Source organism: Mobula hypostoma, chromosome 8 (genome assembly GCF_963921235.1).
Source record: "Mobula hypostoma chromosome 8, sMobHyp1.1, whole genome shotgun sequence".
In the NCBI taxonomy this organism is placed as follows: Eukaryota; Metazoa; Chordata; class Chondrichthyes; order Myliobatiformes; family Myliobatidae; genus Mobula; species Mobula hypostoma.
In genome coordinates, this window is record NC_086104.1 from 128,704,150 (window position 1) to 128,726,042 (window position 21,893).

Consider the following 21,893-nt stretch of genomic DNA (forward strand, 5'->3'; position numbering starts at 1 on the left):
TCCCAAGAGCCTTCTGACCAATGCCTTATAAAGCCTCAGTATTACATCTCTGCTCTTGAAATAAATGCTAATTTGGATTTGCCTTCCTTACCACTGACTCAACCTGCAAGTTAACCTTTTGTGAATCCTGCACAAGGGCTCCTAAGTCTCTTTCACCTCTGATTTTTTTGAATTTTCTCCCTGTTTAGAAAATAGTCTATGCCTTTATTCCTTCTACCAAAGTGCATGTCCATACACTTCCTTCCACTATGTTCCATCTACCACTTCTCTGTCCATTCTCCCAATCTGTCTGTCTTCTTGTAGACTCCTGCTCTTTCAACATCACCTGCCTCTCTACTTACCCTCATATCGCCGACAAATATGGCCACAGAGCCATCAATTCCGTCATCCAAATCATTGACATCTAATGTGAAAAGAAGCAGTCGGAACACCACTAGTCACTGGCAGCTGACAGAAAAGGTCCCCCTTTATAACCACTCTTTGTCAATCAATCTTCTATCCATGCTATTATCTTTACTTTAATGTCATGGTCTCCTATCTTATTAAGCAGATCCGTGTATGACATCTTGTCAAATGCCTTCTGAAAATCCAAGTAAACAACATCCTTTGTTTATCTTGCCTGTTATTTCCACAAAGAATTCTAACAGATTTATTAGGCAAGATTCCCCCTTAAGGAAACTATGCTGACTTTGGCCCATTTTATCTTGAAACCTCATCCTTAATAATGGACTCCAACATCTTGTCAACCACTGAATTCAGGCTAACTGACTTATAACCTCCTTTCTTCTGCATCCCTCCCTTGTGGATATTTGTAACTTTCCAGTCCTCCAGAATCATTACAAAATCTCATGAATCTTGAAAAATCATTACTAATGCCTCCAAAATCTCTTAAGTTACCGCCTTTAGAGCCCTGGCATGTAGTCAATGTGGCCCACGTGATATCTACCTTCAGACCTTTCAGCTTCGCATGCACCTTTTCCTTAGTAATAGCTACTGCACTCACTTCTGCCCCCTGACACTCAAATTTTCCGCAGACTGCTACTGTCTTCCACAGAGAATACTGACACAAAATACTTAAGGTCGTCCACCATTACTACCTCTCCTGTCTCATTCATTCATAGATACACTTTTGGAATCCTCGTTATCCTCGTTGCTATTACTGGCTAGCTTACTTTCAAAATTAAATTGACTGGTTAATCTCTTTCAAACTACAGTGTGAATTCTATCAAATGATCACCTCATCCAAAGGGTTCCTTTACCTAAGCTCTCTAATCAAATTTGGTTAGTTGCACAACACCCAATCCATAATTGCCTTTCCCCTGGTAGGCTCAACCACAACCTTCTCTCTCGTAGGCATTCTGCAAATTCCCCCTCTTGGGATCCAGCAGCAACCTGATTTTGCCAATTTACCTGCATATTGAAATGCCCCATGACCATGATAACCCTGCCTTTGTTACATGCAGTTTCTATCTCCCTTTATGATTCATATCCTACATCCTGGCTACTATTTGGAGGCCTGCATATAGTCTTTTTACCCTTGTAGGTTCTTAACTCTACCTGCAAGGGTTCTACATCTTCCTATGTCACCTCTTTCTAAGGATTTGATTTAATTTTTTACCTACAGAGCCACCCAAACCCTTCTGCTTACCTGCTTGTCCTTTTGATATAAGGTGTATCCCTGGATATTAAGCTTCCAACTATGATCTTCTTTCAGCCATAACTCATTGAGGCCTACAATGTTTACCTGCCAATCTCTAACTGTGCTACAAGATCATTTGCTTTAGTCCGTATACTGTGTGCATTCAAATATAACACCTTAAGTCCTGTATTCATTGCCCTTTTTGATTGTGCTGCTGTGTTACACTTCAACTCATCCCATTGACTGCAATTTTGCCCAGTCATCAGTCTGACCTCCACTACACACTGCATTTACAGTGCAAAAGTCTTAGTTCAATGAAAAAAATGCTATGAAGCAAAAACGCTTTCAAAAATAATGGAATGGAAAGTTTCTAAATATAAAAAAAATATGAAGAGTAGTAAACAGTAAAAAAAAAACTAAAATCACTATTTGGTGTGATCACCCTTTGCCTTTAATTCTGCATAAATTGTCTTGGGTACATTGTTGTGCAGTCTTATAAGAAAATCTGCTGGTAGGTTGCTAACCATCTTGGAGAACTTGCAAAGTTCTTCTGCAGACTTTGGCAGTCTCACTTTCCTCTGTCTCTCCAGGCAATCCCAAACAGCCTCAATGATGTTGAGATAAGGGCTCTGTGCAGGCCATTTCATCTGTTGCCGAACTCCTTGTTCTTCTTTTCGTTGAAGGTAATTCTTTATACTTTGGTTGTGTATTTGAGGTCATTGTCCTTCTGCAGAATGAAGTTTGGACTGATCGGGTGCCTCCCTGATGGTATTGTGTGATGGATGGGAATCTGCTTGTACTGTACTTCTCAGCATTGAGGATTTAATTAATTCTGACCAGATCACCAACTCCATTTGCAGAAATGCAGCCCCAAGCCTTGCTTCACTGCCGGCTGCAGACACTCATCCATTTAGCACTCTCAGAGGTCAATTCGTCAGTCCAGAGTACTTGCTGGCATTGTTCAGCACCCCAGTCCTTGTGTCTTTGTGTGTAGGTGTTTTGTTTCCAGTTTGGAGAATGGCTTTTTGACAGTAACTCTTCAATTAAGTCATCTTCTGGCACAACTTCTCTGGACTGTAGAGGGGTGCACTTGGGTTCCAGTGGTTTCTGTGAGTTCAAAGCTGATATCAATGCTGGACTGCTTCCAACTTAGAAGGGACATCAGTTTGATGTATCTCTCATCACCTGCACTTAGTTTCTAGTCCTTAAGCTTGCCCATTTCTTTTTGCTTCTTCAAAAGGGCTTGGACAGCACATCTTTATACCCCTGTCTGCTGCGAAATTTCTGCTTGGGAGAGACCTTGCTGATGCAGGGTGACCACTTTGTGTCACTCTTGCCATGCTCACTCTTGCCATGGTGTAGGAATTGATGATTGAAGGTTAAACTGTCACATTGGGTTTGGTTGTCCATTGCCCAATTTGATTCCTTCTGCATCCATCTTTGTTTCCATTAATCAGTGTAGTTCACTTAACTCATTATTTCATTGATCATTAGCACCCTGTTGGTTATCTTTGTTCAATCATGCACTGAGCTATATACTGTACCTACAAAATAATCAAGTTTTTATTTGAAAAATGGTCTATTACTTAATATGATGCTTTCTTTAACAAAATACAAAAATGTATCTAACATTGTTTTTGGAAAACAAACGTTTGGAAATTAAAATTTGCTCTTTACTACTGACACCCTAATGCAGAAGACAAAGAAATAAACATCTAAAACTATTTAGTAAATTTTAAAGAGAATCTAGGGTGTCTCAGACTTTTGCACACTATTGTACTTCTATACCAACTTCCCCTTCCTCAGCCCTGTCATTATGGTTTCCATCCCCTTGCCAAGTTAGCTTAAACCCTCCCCGACAAGGTGCATAACTTGAAGGTGTTTGGAGGGAAGAATAGGAGGGATGTCTGTGGTAGATTTTTTTACACAGTGTATGGAATGCACTGCTGGAGCTGGTGATAGAGGCAGATACATTAGAGACATTTAAGAGACTTAGAATGGCACATGGAGGAAGGAAAATGGAAGGTTATGTGGGAGGGAATCACTAGATTGATCTTGGTGTAGGTTAAAGGTTAGGCACAACATCATTGGTCAAGGGTCCGTATCATGCTGTAAAGTTCTATGTTCATTTTCCATCCTGGTTGGACAGTATCTGTGATTTGGAGAACAGCTATCTATGAAATGTGACAGATAGGAAATAAACCCCTTTGTAGTTACCACAGTTAGATTTGTGTGCTTGCTTGAAGATGGTCATGATATCTAGAATCTCCAAAGTCCCAGGATTTTTCCCCCTTTACTCAATTGTGGGTATTGAGATGCCTAACCATGAAGATCATGGTACATAGGCTGCCAGTGAGAGTTCTATCAGATGGTGGCACAGTAGTGGTTCACACAACACTTTACAGGTTCAATTCCTGCTGCTACCTGTAAGGAGTCTCTCCGTGACTGCGTGTATTTCCTCTGGGTTCTCCAGTTTCCTCCCACAGTCCAAAGACCCACCAGTTGGTCATTGTAAATTGTCCAGTGATTAGGCAAGGATTAAATTGGGGCAACACACATCAAAGTTGCTGGTGAACGCAGCAGGCCAGGCAGCATCTCTAGGAAGAGGTAGTGTCGATGTTTCGGGCTGCGACCCTTCGTCAGGACTAACTGAAGGAAGAGTTAGTAAGAGATTTGAAAGTGGGAGGGGGAGGGGGAGATCCAAAATGATAGGAGAAGACAGGAGGGGGAGGGATGGAGCCAAGAGCTGGACAGTTGATTGGCAAAATGGATATGACAGGATCATGGGACAGGAGGCCCAGGGAGAAAGAAAAGGGGGGGGGGAAACCAGAGGATAGGCAAGGGGTATAGTGAGGGGTCAGAGGGAGAAAAAGGAGAGAGAAAGAATGTGTGTATATAAATAAATAACGGATGGGGTACGAGGGGGAGGTGGGGCATTAGCGGAAGTTAGAGAAGTCAATGTTCATGCCATCAGGTTGGAGGCTACCCAGATGGAATATAAGGTGGTGTTCCTCCAACCTGAGTGTGTCTTCATCTTGACAGTAGAGGAGGCCGTGGATAGACATATCAGAATGGGAATGGGACGTGGAATTAAAGTGTGTAAATTGGGGGTTTGCTGGCGGCGTGGCTCAGAGGGCTGCAAGGACCTATCCATGTTGTATCTCAATAAATGGTGGTTGGGGAGTATGGAATAGTATTTCAGGAGACACTTTCCTATAGCATAAAATGTGCAGGATCTCTTGAACATGATCCTGATGGATGGCAGCTACTATAGGTTGGATTATTTCAGACACAATTTTATATGTTTCATTTCAAGCACGCACTTCACCAGTCTTGCCTTTAGCAAGAGAAAGCTGAGGTGGAAAAGTTCAAAGAAAGATTCCTCACAGCATCATAAAGGGGTCATTTAGCTGTGTTAGATTTCTGTTGACCTATCTTCCTATCTCATTTTACCAGAGCCCAGCAGATTATTTTAGTGCACCTATCTCATTTCCTTTTAAAGTTTTTACCAGCACTGCAAATTATGAGTTCTGGAAGTGAAAAAATTCTCCTCTGTGAGATTAAGCCTGTATGTCTTTTTTATAAATGGGCAGAATGAGTTTTAGCATGTATAAGGAAGAAAATCTTGCTGATGTAAAGATTAGACCTTTTAAAATGAATAATATGGCCAGGTAGGCTGACATCTGTCACTGGGAAAATGCTGGAATCCAGTGTTAAGTATGAAATGGCAGGTCATTAAAAAGAGCCATCCAACGAGCAGAGGTGATGTGATCCAATAAAAGGGAAATCAGGCTACAGGTGATTTTTGAGTATTTCACTTGAGTATTGAGGAACCTTTAGGTGGATTTCCAAAATGTATTCAATAAAGAACTAAATTAGAGGACACTTACGAGTCAGTTTCAGGAACAGTTTCTACCTTACAACCATCAGGCTACTGAACCAGCATGGATAACTTCAATCACTACTACTATGAACTGATCCTACAACCTACAGACTCACTTTCAAGAACTCTACAACTCTTGTTCTCAGTAATTTTTTATTTGCACAGTTTGTCGTCTTTTGCAAATTGGAAAAAAAAATCTCAATGTAGTACTTTACTTTGAAGAGCTCAGGATGTTGAGGGTGATCTTTTAGCCCGGATGGAAGGTTTCCAATTACATTACAGTGCTGACAGGTTGCTTACAGGAGAGATCTATTAAATGGCAGGGTACTACAAAGAACCAAGTGATATTAGACTGATGTAACAGATTCCCCCAAGAGACCAGGAGAGGCAGAGAACATGACAGATGAAAAGCTCGACTTTGCCTTTTATTGAAGTCAAAGTCAAATTTATATGCACAGGTGCAATGAAAATTTTACTTACGGCAGCAGGGTATCATATAAGCAGCATTCATAAGAAAAATACAAGACTTTTTTTTACCCAAAAAAAAACAGAATTAGAACAAAAACAAAGTCCATTTTAGTGCAAAGTATTCATAGTGTTGCTTAACTGGTGATTAGGGTTTTGCCGGTTGGTTCAAGAACCAAACGATTCAGGGAAAGCTGTTCTTGAACTTGGGGTTGTGCAATTTAAGGCTTCTGTACATCCTAGCTGATGGGGGTTAATAAAAGATTGAATACTCTTGAGCATCTTTGATCTTAGATGTTTCCTTCTTGAGGCAGTACCTCCTGTGGATACTGCCAATGGCTTTGTTGGTTGATTAGGATGTGCCCGAGATGTATTGGTAATATGAGTAATGATGAGTTTGAGTATAGAGAGGAAATTAAGAACCTGGTGGCATGGTGTGAAGACAATAACCTATCCTTCAGAAGGAGTAGCGGACCGCACAACCCAATTTACATTGGTGGTGCGCAAGTGGAACAGGTCAAAAGCTTTAAGTTCCTCCAGGTCAATATCACAAATGACCTGACTTGGTCCAACCAAGCAGAGTCCACTGCCAAGAAGGCCCATCAGCGCCTTTACTTCCTGAGAAAACTAAAGAAATTTGACCTGTCCCCTAAAACGCTCACTAATTTTTATAGATGCACCATAGAAAGCATTCTTCTAGGGTGCATCACAACCTGGTATGGAAGTTGTCCTGTCCAAGACTGAAAGAAGCTGCAGAAGATTGTGAACGCAGCACAGCACATCACACAAACCAATCTTCCATCCGTGGACTCACTTTACACAGCACGCTGTCGGAGCAGTGCTGACAGGATAATCAAGGACACGACCCACCCAGCCAACAGACTTTTTGTCCCTCTTCCCTCCGGGAGAAGGCTCAGGAGCTTGAAGACCCGTATGGCCAGATTGGGGAACAGCTTCTTTCCAACTGTGATAAGACTGCTGAACGGATCCTGACCCGGACCCGGGCCGTACCCTCCAAATATCCGGACCTGCCTCTCGGTTTTTTTGCACTACCTTACTTTCCATTTTTCTATTTTCTATTTATGATTTATAATTTAAAATTTTTATATTTACTAATTTTTAATATTTAATATTTGTAATCCAGGGAGTGTGAAGCGCAGAATCAAATATTGCTGTGATGATTGTACTTTCTAGTACCAATTATTTGGCGACAATGAAGTATAAAGTATAAGTATTGGGCAGAGTACACTCACTCTCTGCAGCGTCCTGCACTCCTATACATTCAAATTGCCATTCAAAATCATGATGTGACTAGTCAGGATACTCGCAACCTGTATTAGCTGAGGTATAAATTACAGGTTTCTCTCACTCTCACTCACTCTGAGCATGAGTTTTTGGCCTGCCACTCATCTTTACAATACTGTTTCTATCTCATCCTGAATGCCAAGCGACTCAACCTTCTTGACCGATCTTCCCATTGACCTTGCTAATCTCCACGTAGGCTATATCCACTGCCTTTCCTACATCAACTTTCCTGATAACTTCCTCAAAAAAACTATCAAATTGTTTAGATACCACCTACCATGCGCAAAGCCATATCGACTATCCCTAATCAGTCCCTGTCTATCTGGTCCTTTAAAGTACCTCCCAATAACTTGTCCACTACTGATGTCAGGCTCACCTGCTTATAATTTCTCACCATATTTTCTGAACCTAACCTGTCACAGCTTAGAGTGTTTCAGAATTCAATTCTGGTGCTGTTCTGTAAGGAGTTTCTGTGCCGTGGAATGCATGGATTTCCACTGGGTGCTCTGGTTTCCTCCCACCACCCAAAGATGTACCAGGTAGGTTAACTGGTCATTGTAAATTGTCCTGTGGGGCGGCATGTCTCGAAGGGATTGCTCCGCATTGTATCGCAAAATAAACTAAACAAAATAACCTTTCTTAAACAATGGAACAACATTGGCTATCCTCCAATCCTCGGGCGCCTCTCCTGTGGCTAAGGACATTTTAAATACTTCTGCTAGCATCCCTGCAATTCCTGCACTAGCCTCTCACAAGGTCCAAAGGAACACCATGTCAGACTTTGGGGATTCATCTACCCTCATTTGCCTCAAGACAGCATCACCTCCTCCTCTGTAATCTGTACACAGTCTGTGATCTCACTGCTACTTTACCTCACTTCCATATGCTCTGTGTCATCTCCCTAGTAAATACAGATGCAAAAAGAAAATCCATTTAAGATCTCCCCCGTCTCTTTCCATGCATAGCTGACCACACTGATCTTCAAGAGGATCAATTTTGTTCCTTGTTATCCTTTTGTTGTTAATACATCTGTAGAATCCCTTGAGATACTCCTTCACTTGTCTGCTAGAGCAACCTCATGCTTGCTTTTAATCCTTCTGATTTCCTCCCTGAGTATTAGAAATGCAAGATAGCTCTCAAGTACCCCATTTGTTCCTTGCTGTCTATACCTGCTATGCACTTCCTTCTTAAGCCATGCCTCAGCAGCTCTTGAAAAACAATAACAAAGTACAGAAAAGAGTGCTATTTACAGAGGGAGTCCCAGACAGGCAGGCAATAAGGTGTAAAGCAATATAGACGAAGTCTGAGAGTGAGGTCAAGAGTTCATCTCATGGTACCAGGGCAATGTTGAATAGTCTTAAAATATCGTAAGACCATCAGATATAGGAGCAGCATTAGGGTATTCTGCCCACCAAATCTGCTCTGTCATCAGATCATGGCTGATTTATGGAATATAGAACAGTTCCGCACAAGAACAGCCCCCTTTGGCCACCATGTTCTGCCAAGCCAATTAGATTAGTAATCGAATAGGTAACTAAACTTATCTCTTCTGCCTACACAATGTTCATATCCATCTATTTTCCTCACATTCACGTGCCTATCTAAACATCTCTTAAAAGTCCTTAATGTATCTGCCTCTACCCCCACCCCAGGCAGCACATTCCAGGGACCCACCAATTTCTGTTTAAAAAAAGCAGCTCCTTTAAAATGATCCCCTCTCACTTTAAATGCATGGCCTCTGCTACTAGACATTCCAGCCCGAAGAAAAAGATCCCGTCTGTCTACTCTGTCTCTGCCTCTCGGAATCTTATAAACCTCTATCAGATCTCCCGTCAGCCTCTGCTACTCCAGAAAACACAACCCAACTCTGTCCAACCTCTCGTGAGAGAACATGCCTCTAATCCAGGCAGCGTCCTGGTAAACCTCTTCTGAACCCTCTCCAAAGCCTTGACATCCTCCTCTCATGTGGTGACCAGAACTGTATGCAATACTCCAGATGTGGCCAAACTAGAGTTTTATAAAGATGCAACATGACTTCCTTACATTTGATGCAACTAATAAAGGTGAGCATACCATAAGCCTTCTTAACCACCCTATCAACCTGTGTTTCAGGGAGCTATGAACTTGATCCCCCACTCATCAACACTGTTAAGGATCCTACCCTTAACAGTGCATTGTCTCTTTGCATTTGACCTGCCAAGGAGCAACACTTCACATTTGGCTGGATTAAACTCCATCCACCATTCCTTTGCCCAGATCTACAACTGATCAATAGTCCGCTGTATTCTTTGCCAGTCCACAACAGCAACCATCTTTGCATCATCTGCAAAATTACTAACCCCCACCCAATTACAACTTCATACAGGTCATTAACTGTATATACATCACAAACACCACTAATCACAGACCTCCAGCTAGAATAAGTCCCTTTGAACACCACCCTCTTGTCTTCTATGGGCAAGCCAGTTCTGAATGTAAGTGGCCAATTCACCATGGAACCCATGCATCTTAATTAAACTCAAAACAGCACAGCAGAGGAACAGACCTTTCTACTCACAATGTTGTGCTGTGCCAGCTAAAAAGTATATATTAATTTTTTTTTAAATGTGCACTTGCCCTACCAAGGTGCAACACCTCACATTTATCTGGGTGAAACTCCATCTGCCATCTCTGTGCCCATGTCTGCAACTGATCTACCTTGCCCTGTACTCTTTGCCAGTCTCCTACACTATCCACAACTCCACCAATCTTGGTGTCATTCACAAACTTACTAATGCACCCATCTACGTTTTCATTCAGGGCATTTATACATCACAGACAGCAGAGGTCCCAGCACAGATCCCCGCGGAGCACCACTAATCACAGACCTCCAGCTCAAATAAGTCTCTTTGACCACTACCTTCTGTCTTATATCTGCAAACCAGTTCTGAATCCAAACAGCCAATTCACCATGGACCCAAAGCATCCTAATTAGCCTCCAATGAGGGACTTTGTCAAACACCTTCCTAAAATCCGTATAGAAAACATCCACTGCCCTACCCTTATCAATCTCTCTCATCATCTTATCAAAATACTCAATCAAGTTGGTAAGGCATGACTAATGACATCATAGGTTTCCAAATGTTCATATATCCCATTCCTAAGAACTTTCTGCAGCAATTTCCCTACAACTGATGTGAGACTCACTGATCTATAGTTTTGAGGATTTTCCCTTATTCCCTTCTTAAATATTAGCCACTCACCACTCTTTCGGGCCTTGCTTGTGCCTAGAGAGGACACAAAGATACTGGTCAATGCCACAGCTATCTTGTCTCTCACCTCCCTCAATAACCTGGGGGTAAATCTCAACAGGCTCCGGGGACTTATCCACCTTAATACTCCTTAGGAATCCAATACTTCCTCCTCCTCGACCTCTAAATGCCCCAATGTATTTACACACTCAGCACTGATCTCCTGGTCCTCCATATCCTTTTCCTTGGTAAATACTGAAGCAAACTACTCATTAAGTACCTCACTCACATTCTCACATCCAGACAAATGTTCCTCCCTTTATCCTTGAGGGGTCCAACCCTCTCCCTAGTTATTCACTTGCTCTTGATGTATGTATACAATGCCTTATGATTCACCTTAATCCTTCTTGCCAAGGACTTTGCATGGTCCCTCCTGACATTCCTAATTCCCTTCTTGATTTCCTTTTTACTTTCCTTATCCTCCTCATGTGCTTCATTCGATCCTAACTTCTGAAGCTTTATATACTTTTCCCTTTTCTTCTTGACTAAACTTATCACCTCTCTGGACATCTAAGGTTTCTCTTATCTTTCTATCTCTATCCTCCCTTCTAACAGGAAAATACTATTACTGGGCTCTGTGCAATTGATCTTTAAACATCTTCCACGTGTCTGATCTGAACTTGCCAGAAAAAAAAAGTATTTCCAATTAATTCTTCTTAGTTCCTGCCTAACGCCCTTGTAATTTGCCCTACCCTAATTTAGGAGTGTTTTGCAAGGACTGTACCTATCCTTATCTATAACTATCCTGAAAGTTAAGGAGTTGTGGTCACTGTTTCCTAACTGCTCACCCACTGAAAGGTCAGTCACCTGGCCAGGTCCAGTACAGCCCCTCCTCTCATTGGATCATCTATATATTAATCTTCTGGATGAGCCTCCCATGAGGGACCTTGTCAAGTGCCTTACTAAAATCCACGTGGTCAACCTCCATGGCTCTACCTTCATCAATCCCTTCTCCTCAAAAAAAGACACAACTTGCCCCACACAAAGCCATGCTAATTAGGTTTCCCAGATACTCATAAATCCTAACCCTAAGAATTCTCTCCAGTAACTTTCCCACTGGTCAATAGTTTCCAGGATTATCCCTAGTTCCCTTCTTGAAAATGAAACAACGTTAACTTCTCACCAGTCCTCTAGGACCCCACCTGTGGTTAGAGAGAACACACAGATATTGATCAAGGCCCCAGCAATCTCTTCACTTTGACATATTTCCCATCAAGCCTTGGGGACTTATCCACCTTAATGCTCTTTAGGAGACCCAATGCAACCTCCTACACTTTAAATGCCCTGGCATATTAATACTCTCGGCACTGACCTCCCTATCCTCCATATCCTTCTTAGTAAATATCGATTTATCCCATGATGATGGAATGAAAGTTGTTCTTCAACCAGGTGGTATGTGCTTTCAGGTCTTTGTATCTGCTGCCCAATTATCATTGGGAGGAGCAGGGGAGAGAATATCTGGGGTATGTGGGATCTTTGTTTACGCTGACCGCTTTATGGAGGCAGCGAGAAGTGTAGACAGAGTCCACAGAGGTTGCTTTCTGTGATGTGTTTAGTTGTGTACACAACCCTGTGGTTTCCTGTGGTCTCACGCAGAGCAGTTGCAATATTAAAGCCATGGTGCATCGGGATAGGACAGCGGCTCTATGTCCTTACATCTCAGCTCGTCCTTTATCGTCAGATCTGCCCCGCCTCATTTTGTAGCCATCAAAGACTGAAAAGCGAGACCGCTGCTTTTAAAGTGCCTGAGTTGCATTTTAATTTTTTTCTGGTAAATTATTCAATTTTATTTACGTTAGCCGCCTTAATATATTCCCTAGCTGTGTGTTTATTCTTCATATCGGATTATTGTTCAGGGATAATATCTGTATCATCCCACTGCTCTCTGACCCCATTTCAACTTGTACATTTTAATAAAAACGCTGTTACAGATTAGACCATAAGACACAAGAGCAGAATTAGGCCATTTATGCCATTTCATCGTGGCTGATCCATTTTCCCTCTCAGCCCCAATCTCCTGCCTTCTGCCCACAAAGGACACCCCTCTATTCTGAGTGTGTCCTCTGGTCTTAGACTCTGCCACCATTGGAAGCATCCTCTCCACATCAAGGTCTTTCACCGTTCGATCGGTTTCAATGAGGCCACCCCCTCATTATTCTGTATTCCAGCAAAAACAGGCCAAAGGCCCATCAAATGCTCAGCCATTCAATCCTGGAGTCATTTTTGTGAATGCCCTTTGAACCCTCTCTAGTTTCTAAGATAAGGGGCCCAAAACTGCTCACAATACTCCAAGTGAGGTCTCACTAGAACTTTATAAAATCTCAACATTGCATCCTTGCTTTTATATTCTAGTCCTCTTGAAATGAATGCTAACATTGCATTTGCCTTCCTCACCACCGACTCAGCTGACAGATTAACCTTTAGGAAATCCTGCACGAAGACTCCCAAGTCCCTTTGCACCTCAGTTTTTTGTACTTTCTCTCCATTTAGAGAATAGTCAACCCTTTCATTTCTTCTACCAAAGTGCATGACCATACACTTCCCATCACTGTATTCCATCTGCCATTTCTTTGCCCATTATTCTAATCTGTCTCTCTACTATCTGTCCCTCCACCTATGTTCATATTGTCTGCAAACTTTGCAACAAAGCCTTCAATTCTATCATCCAAATCATTTACATACAATGTAAAGAGAAACGGATCCAACACAGGCCCTTGTGGAACACATGTCACCGCAACCAGCCAGAAAAGGCTCCCTTTATTCGCACTTAGTGGCCAATCAGCCAATGCTTTATCCATGCTGGATCCTTTCCTGTAATACTGTGGGCTCAGAGCTTGTTAAGCAGCCTCATGTGTGGCACCTTTTCAAAGGCCTTCTGAAAACCCAAGGCCTTCTGGTTCTCCGTTGTCTATCTTGCTTGTTATTTCTTTAAAGAATTCCAACAGATTTGTCAGTTAAGATATTCCCTTGAGGAAACAATGCTGACTATCTATGGCCTATTTTATCATGTGCCTTCAATTAGCCTAGGACCTCATCCTGAATAAGTGACTCCAACAATTTCCCAGCCACTGAGGTCAGACGAACTGGTTTATAGTTTCTTTTCTTCTACCTCTCTCCCTTCTTGATGAGTGAAGTGACATTTGTAATTTTCCAATCTTCTGGACCATTCCAGAATCTAGTAATTCTTGAAAGATTATTATTAATGCCTCCACAATCGCTTCAGCCACCTCTTTTAGAATGCTGGGGTGTAGACTATCTGGTCGAGGTGACTTATCTACCTTCAGACCTTTCAGTTTCCCAACGACCTTCTCTCTAGTAATAGCAACTTCTCACACTTCATGACCCCTGACACCTGGAACTTCAATCAAACCGCTAATGTCTTCCACTGTGAAGACTGCTGCAAAATACTTATTCAGTTCATCTGCCATTTCATTGTCCCCCATTACTACCTCTCCAGGATCATTTTCCAGTGGTCAATATCCACTCTCTCCTCTTTTTCACACTTTATGTATCTGAAGAAACTTTTGGTATCCTCTTTAATATTATTGGCAAGCTTACTTTCGTATTCCACCTTTACCTTCTTAATGACTTTTTAGTTGCCTCCTGTTGGTTCTTAAAAGCTTCCCAATACTCTAACTTCCTCTAATTTTTGCTCTATTATATGCCCTCTCTTTGGCTTTGACTTCTCTTGTTAGCCACAGTTGGGTCACATTTTCTTTCAAATACTTCCCTTCCTCTTTGGGATGTAGATATCCTGTGCCTTCTGAATTGCTTCTAGAAATTCCAGCCATTGCTGCTCTGCCGTCACCCCTGCCAGTGTTCTTTTCCAATTAATTCTGGCTAACTCCTCTCTTGTCCCATTGTAATTCCCTTTACTCTACTGTAATACTGATACATCTAACTTTAGTTTCTCCTCAATGATCACTTGCCCCTAAGAGTTCTTTTACCTTAAGGTCTCTAATCAATTGTGGACACGTGGCCAAGTGGTTAAGGCATTGGACTAGCGACCTGAAGGCCGTGAGTTCGAGCCTCAGCCGAGGGAACGTGTTGTGTCCTTGAGCAAGGCACTTAATCACACATTGCTCTGCAACGACACTGGTGCCAAGCTGTATGGGTCCTAATGCCCTTCCCTTGGACAACATTGGTGTCCTGGAGAGGGGAGACTTGCAGCATGGGCAACTGCTGGTCTTCCATAAAACCTTGCCCAGGCCTGCTCCCTGGAGAGTGAAGACTTTCCAGGCGCAGATCCATGGTCTCGCAAGACTAACGATGCTTTTATCTTTATCTTTATCTAATCAATTCTGATTCATTGCACAACACCCAATCCAGAATAGCTGATCCTCTAGTGCGCTCAACCACGATCTGCTCTAAAATTCCCCCTCCTGGAGTTCAGCAGCAACCTGATTTTACTAACCTACCGGCATATTGGAATCCCCCATCAGTATTGTAATTTGGCCAATATCTTCTTACAACTAAAATCCTTTGTCTTCAGATTGTTTTAAAAATTGTGTTCCTTTGCTTATGTTTTGTTTCTCTTTCTTTCTTTCTCTTTCTCTCACACACACACACACACACACACACACACACACTCTTTCTCTCAAAACATTTGCTACCTCCCTTTTTTCACGGGGGCTGCCTGCACTACCATTTGTTTTTTGCTTTAATGTTTTGAAAAATATGAGTGTCAAATTCTCAATGTGATCCGTGGAATTGTGATCCGTGGCATGGATTGAGTAATAATTCTGAAGGTTTTAAGTGTTCCGACTCAATAACTGACTCGCCTGTCTTTAAGGAATTGACGAAGGTTCGGGGAAGCGGAAGAGAGGTGTATGGCAAATTTAAACAAAGATGACAAAACTCGCTATTTCTGTCGCAAATCAATCTTATACGTCCATGCAAATATGACTGGATTGAAATTAGTTAATGATTTGGTGCACGGCGGGACGAGGCTGGGCACCGGGACCCCGGCACAGCTTTGTACTCGCCGCCACCAATCGGAGAGCGACACCGGGTAGAACATGACGCGCCTCCAGACCGCCCAATCATAAAGCGAGTTCTCGCAATCCTTCATTAGCATATGACCATGCGGGCAGTGTATATAAAGCTGGCCCGGCGGCCGCCTCGCCTCATTGTTGCGCTGCGAACCGCCGCCGAAGATGCCGGAGGAGAAGAAGACGGCTCCCAAGAAGGGCGCTAAGAAGGCCATGAACAAAACGCCGGTGAAGGGCGGCAAGAAGCGGAGGAAGCTGAGGAAGGAGAGTTACTCCATCTACATCTACAAGGTGATGAAGCAGGTCCACCCCGACACCGGCATCTCCTCCAAGGCCATGAGCATCATGAACTCGTTCGTCAACGACATCTTCGAGCGGATCGCGGGCGAGGCTTCCCGCCTGGCCCACTACAACAAGCGGTCGACCATCAGCTCCCGGGAGATCCAGACCGCCGTGCGCCTGCTGCTGCCCGGGGAGCTGGCCAAGCACGCCGTGTCGGAGGGCACCAAGGCGGTGACCAAGTACACCAGCTCCAAGTGAAGGCCCGCCGCCGCAAAACAAAGGCTCTGCAAACCGCCGGAAGCCTGTGTTAGAGGATATGGACTGGGTTGTTTGAGAACTATGTCTTTAGTTGAGAATTTCTTCTGTATTTTTATGATTCAATGTTCTGGGAATTATTGCCTCCTGTTCACGGACTGAACGGTTGTGATTGCCGTTCGAACGAAGGAGCCGGTGCCGTGATTGTGTTGTCTGAAGGCTCCCGGCAGTCCCGTGTAGGCTAGTCTGCAGCTGCAGGCTGGCGTCGCTCTGTCAATGTTTATTGTGACTGTTGTTCATTAAACTAGACCCTTTTCTCTAGCACTCGAGTGTTCCATTCAATCCGGGCGGCCTGGCTTCCCTGTCGCGCAGGCATGGGCCGCAGGCGCGGAAACACGCAGCAGCAAATTCCCGGCACGATGGGTCCGGCGGCGGCTGCGGTAGGGGGCACGGCGGAGTGCGCCCCTCTCCCGTCTTAACCCCGGTGGCCGGCGTCCCTGGGTTCGTTCACGGTAAATCACGAAACTCCGCCGGCGTTCCGCTCCGATCGCCCGCCTCTTCGGAATTGTTCCTTTCACGGTATCTAGTGATCCCTCCGGTGCAAATGCACCCCACTGAACTCTAAATCCCGTGGGAGATGTGGCGAGGCGAGGGTTAAACCTGTGCACCCGCGCAGAACAAATGTCGGTGCCCCGGGGAAATACCAAAGATGTGACCGCTCACTTCCAGATGTTAATGAAGCATAGGGACACCCATCAGTTTTACTAAAGCTAAAATGTGAATAACGCCTACTTTCTATCGGTTATTAATACCTGTAGGCCCACTTACTGATTTCTATGCTAATAAGGAATGTGGAAGAGAGTAAGGTTCTCAGTTGGCATAAAATTGACAACCCTAGCCGGGTTCTGAGACAACTGCGCCCTTCTGCAACTGTAGGAGAATGAGGGGAGATTTGCTGGAGGTACAGAGAATTATCAGGCTTTTTCCACTGAGGTTGTGTGCGACTTCATGGGAAACATTTAAGGGGAACTTAATTCACCCAGGATGCTGAATGTGGGTTCAATTTCAATATGCAGATAGAACATAGAAATCTACGGCACATTACAGGCCCTTCGGCCCACAGTGTTGTGCTGAATATATAATCTACTCCTAGAATTTCCCTAGTGCATAGCCCTTTATTTTTCTAAGCTCCACGTACTTTCTAAGAAGCTCTTAAAAGACCCAATTGTGTCTGCTTTTGCCGGCAGCCCATTCCACACACTCACTACTCTGTGGGGGAAAAACTTACCCCTGACATCTCTCTGCCTCCTTCCAAACACCTTAAAACTATGCCCTCTCATGCTAGCCATTTCAGCCCTGGGGGAAAAAGCCTCGACTATCCACAGGATCAATGTCTCTCATCATCTTGTACACCTCTATCAGGTCGCCTCTCATCCTCCGTCACTCCAAGGAGAAAAGGCCAAGTACACTCTACCTATTCTCATAAGGTATGCCCTGAAGTATCCCTTGTAAATCTCCTCTGGACTCGTATAGTATCCACTTCCTTGAGGTGACCAGAACTGAACACACATATTTGGATAAGTACATGGGTATGAAGGATGTGGGGATCTATGTTCCATGTGTGGGTCAACAGGATTGGGCGGAACAACAGTTTGGCATAGACTAGATGGATCGAAGGGCCTGGTTCTAGCTGTTGCTCTGTGACCTTATGACAAGAAGTAAACGATGGGGGGGGGAGATTGGGAAATGACTGTGAGATGTCAGGATGCTGTTAATTGGATACCTTTCTCAGAGGTCCCACCAAGATGACCAACCTGTGGTTTTGCTGTATGGGTGAATGGAATTGAGCCCCACGGCCGATCTGCCCAGGTGCATGTGTAAGCAGGCTGGGTCTGTCACTGGAACACAGACTTGCAGAGTGTGGACGTCTGGTGGTCACTTTGGTCCCTTTGGGTAGCGGCTATTGGCAGCAGGTTCAAGGCCCCGCCAGGAGATCCCGTTGATCTCAGCTACGAGTCCCCAACTGCAGGCTTGAGAATAGGGAAAAGGATCATTGTAGGTAAGAACGGGAGTTCCTGATCGTGAGCCGGTGTGGGTGCGACTAAAACGGGAGGATCTCCATCAGAGGACTCTCCCCAGGGGAACGCTGCTGCTTGGAAGTTTTAAACTATGGCTATGACAGTGTCCATTATGTTGGCAGGTGGGTAATGTGGACAAAATGAGCAACCTCCACTCCACATACACACACATACCCTTCAGTCTTCAGATGGCCAGGAGTGCTTACATAAGGTGAACGCAGGTGGGCCTGTTTTACGTTACTGGAGAAGTAAATGAATCTTGCAGAAGTGAAGTACAGAAGGCAGAAGGGACAGAGAAAGATAAATGTCTTGGGGGTAAAAAAAACAATAGGGCACAGGAATCCGGACCCGACCAACCTTCCTGTCATGAGCAAACTTAACTAACCCAGCCTGCCACTTCCTGGTGCAAATCATTTATAAAGTTCAGGAAGAGCAGGAGTCCCAGAACAGACACATCCCTGCAAAACAGCACTGGTCTCTGACCTCTAGGATACTCTCCACTACTATCATACTCTGTCTCGAGCAAGCCAATTCTGACTCCGCACAACCAAGTTTCCCTCTCAACTTTCTGACTGAGCCGACCCTGGAAAACCTGAAACACCTTATTAAACCCCTGTAGACTGCATCCACTACTCTTATCTTCACCAATGTGCTATAGCTGGAGACATTATTGATGCACAGGAAGTTAGAGCAGCTTTGCAAGTGCACAGACAGGCAAATACAGAAATAAAAATACAATAAATCCGAAAATGCTGGAACACACCAGGTCAGGCAGCATCTGTGGGGAGATCACAAACCAGAAAATCTTCTGCTGGAAATCCAAGCAACACACACACAGGGAGATTCACTTTTTCCAAGTTTGAATGAAGGGTGCTGGGACTGCAATGTAACTGTTTCTCTTACGGATATCGATGGGCCTGTATGAGTTTCCAGCATTTTTTAGGGCAGTAGTGGAGGTTGAGACAAAAATCACCCACCACCAATGCCCTCAGCATTTTTCTCAGCGCTAGTCATAAAGGCAAGTGTTGTGCAGAGTAAAACTGAGAGCAGTGGAAAACGTGTATTTAGTTTCAACTACCATTATGCAAACTCAAATACAAATTAAAAACCAGATCTCATACTGCAAGGAAGTTGCAGCCTGATTATGTTGTTTAGCGGGATGTGTCATTTTCAATTGCTGTTTATCGACACTGCCTGTCATATTCAATGAATTACTAGCCATTTCTCAGGACAATTAAATCCGCCAGATCGGACTGGAATATAGGTCGGAGCAGGCAGGAACAACAATTTCCCGCTTAAGGGACATCACGATGTTTCCTTTGAAACAGAATGGACTAGTTTCAGGACCGCCATTATCTTTTTCTGACAGTCGCTTCTTATTCCCTATGACTCAGTAAGGGCGATGCATTGATAACCCAGGCTTGTGGGTTCCGAGGATTTACTCCGTTTGCCACCACACATGAACAGAATCCCATCTGAAGCACCGGTGGAAGTTGTAAAAGAAACCTGCTGACGGAGGGTGGAGGGGGGACAAATGTGCACTTAGAAACACACACACAGACCCCCCCCCCACCCCCGCTACAAATAGTGGTGCAGAATGAATCCCGCAAACATGTTACACAGGCTGAAATGTGCAACATCGTAAGCATGGAACAGCACCCGGCGAGTTGGCGACAAGACCCAAAGCACAGAGAATTGAGGGTCATTTTTGTAGAGTCACCATTCAGTGAGTTTGATTTGTGGCTTTGTTCCACACGGCTGGTTTAACATAATAGAAAATGTACGACACAGATGGAGGCCCCATTGTCTCTGCTCCAGTCAGAAGGAACAGACCAGCCTAGCCCTGTTCTTCTTTATCTGTTACTGCTTTGCCTTAAATAACTTCACAACTTCAGATTTAAAGTTAATAAAGCCTGAAAGTATTTCCCATTTATAGACCGAGTTACATACATTTATCGTCCCGTGTGTGTGTGTGTGTGTGTGTGTGTGTGTGTGTGTGTTTCTTAACTGAGAATCGTGACAGCAGGATTTAGTTTATAAGACAATGAGCAGTAAACATCGGGGAATTCCCATACCCGTGAGTATCCCTCAAAATCCAAGTATATCAAGTTATTCCATGAAATTAATTCCACAATCTGAGTAACAACTGCCTGAATTCTGACACTCGGCGTTTCCACCGTGCACTCTCTCAGTGCGATACATCTCAATGCCACATCAGCTCAGATGTGGTACTATGCAGTGCATTATACAGCTGGTGTACGTTTGCAGCATTTCAAAAGATTCCCTAAACAGGAGACGTCCACGTACTTAAACAAGGTCTGGCATTTGACTGCATCTACTTCGGCAAGATTTAGGAGACACACGGTTTCACCATTCGTGTCCAAACTAAAATCTTCACATTTGTCCAAAAGAACACCCTCCCACACGTTTGCCCATTTTATTTAGAGTTACAAGGCTATACAGCACAGTTAGGGTCTCTTCAGTCCATCTGGCCTATGCTGACCAAATGCCTTCCTGAGCTGGTCCCACTTACCTGCGTCTACCCATATCACCCTAAACTTTCCTAACCATGTAACTATCCAAGTGACATTGTAATCATACCCACGTTTAACCTTTTCTCTACAGCTGATTACACATATCCACCAGACTCTGGGTGAAAAACCTGACCTTCAGGTCCCTTTTAAAATTACCCCCTCTCACCTTAAACCTTTGCCCTCTAGATGTAGGCATCCTTGCCCTAGGAAGAATCCTCATGATTTTATAAACCACTATTGTTGGCACATGGCCAAGTGGTTAAGGCATCGGTCTAGTGATCTGAAGGTCGCTAGTTCGAGCCTCAGCTAAGGCAGCGTGTTGCGTCCCTGAGCAAGGCACTTAACCACACATTGCTCTGCGACAACACTGGTGCCAAGCTGTATTGACCCTAGTGCCCTTCCCTTGGACAACATCGGTGTCGTGGAGAGGGGAGACTTGCAGCATGGGTAACTGCCAGTCATCCATACAACCTTGCCCAGGCCTGCACCCTGGAAACCTTCCAAGGCGCAAATCCATGGTCTCACGAGACTAGGGGATACCTATGTAAGGTTTATAACTCAGCCTACTATCAGCGAGGGAAAAAAGCCCCAAATTATCCAGTTTCTCATTTATTCCTCAAGCGGTCCAGACTTGGGCACAGCCTTGTAAATCTTTCTTGTACCTTTTCCAACCTAATGACATCCTTCCTGCAGCTGGGTGACCAGGACTGCACACAATACTCCAAGTGTGGTCTCACCAATGCTTTGTACGGCTGTAACATGATGTCCCAACTCCTGTTGTCAATGCAGCAGCCAATCAAGCAAAAGTGCAGGGCTCCTCCCTCACTAACCTATCGACCTGCTGATATCTTTGTAGTTTAATATTCCATTCTCAATGCGAATGATTTTGCCGAACTTGATGTCAGTTTCAGACATGTGTGTCTCCATCCGATTATGTTCAGCCATTTATCAGATCTTGGATAGTAATGCCCCAACCACAAGGGCTCGGTGCTGCTACAGTAAAGCCAGTGCCTCTCGACTCCAGAGACAACCCTGACCCCTGGTGCTCTCTGTGTGGAGGCCACACATTCTCCTTGTCACCGGATAGTTAGAAATGAGGTATTAGCATTTCAAAGGCATTGCATCTTCTGATTAAAACCAGCACTAATGCTCTTTCATCCCACATTCCAAA

General features: G+C 44.0%; 1 protein-coding gene across 1 annotated transcript; it reads left to right on the forward strand.

Moving 5' to 3' along the window:
- Positions 1 to 15,702: 15,702 nt before the first annotated feature.
- LOC134350935 (histone H2B 1/2-like) lies at positions 15,703 to 16,431 on the forward strand. Its single transcript, XM_063056794.1, has one exon. It carries the CDS (start codon positions 15,739 to 15,741, stop codon positions 16,111 to 16,113), a length of 375 nt encoding a protein of 124 aa, XP_062912864.1. The 5' UTR covers positions 15,703 to 15,738; the 3' UTR covers positions 16,114 to 16,431.
- Positions 16,432 to 21,893: the final 5,462 nt, after the last annotated feature.

Coding starts and splice junctions, on each gene's coding strand:
- LOC134350935 (XM_063056794.1), top strand. CDS start 15,739: ATGCCGGAGGAGAAGAAGACGGCTCCCAAGAAGGGCGCTAAGAAGGCC.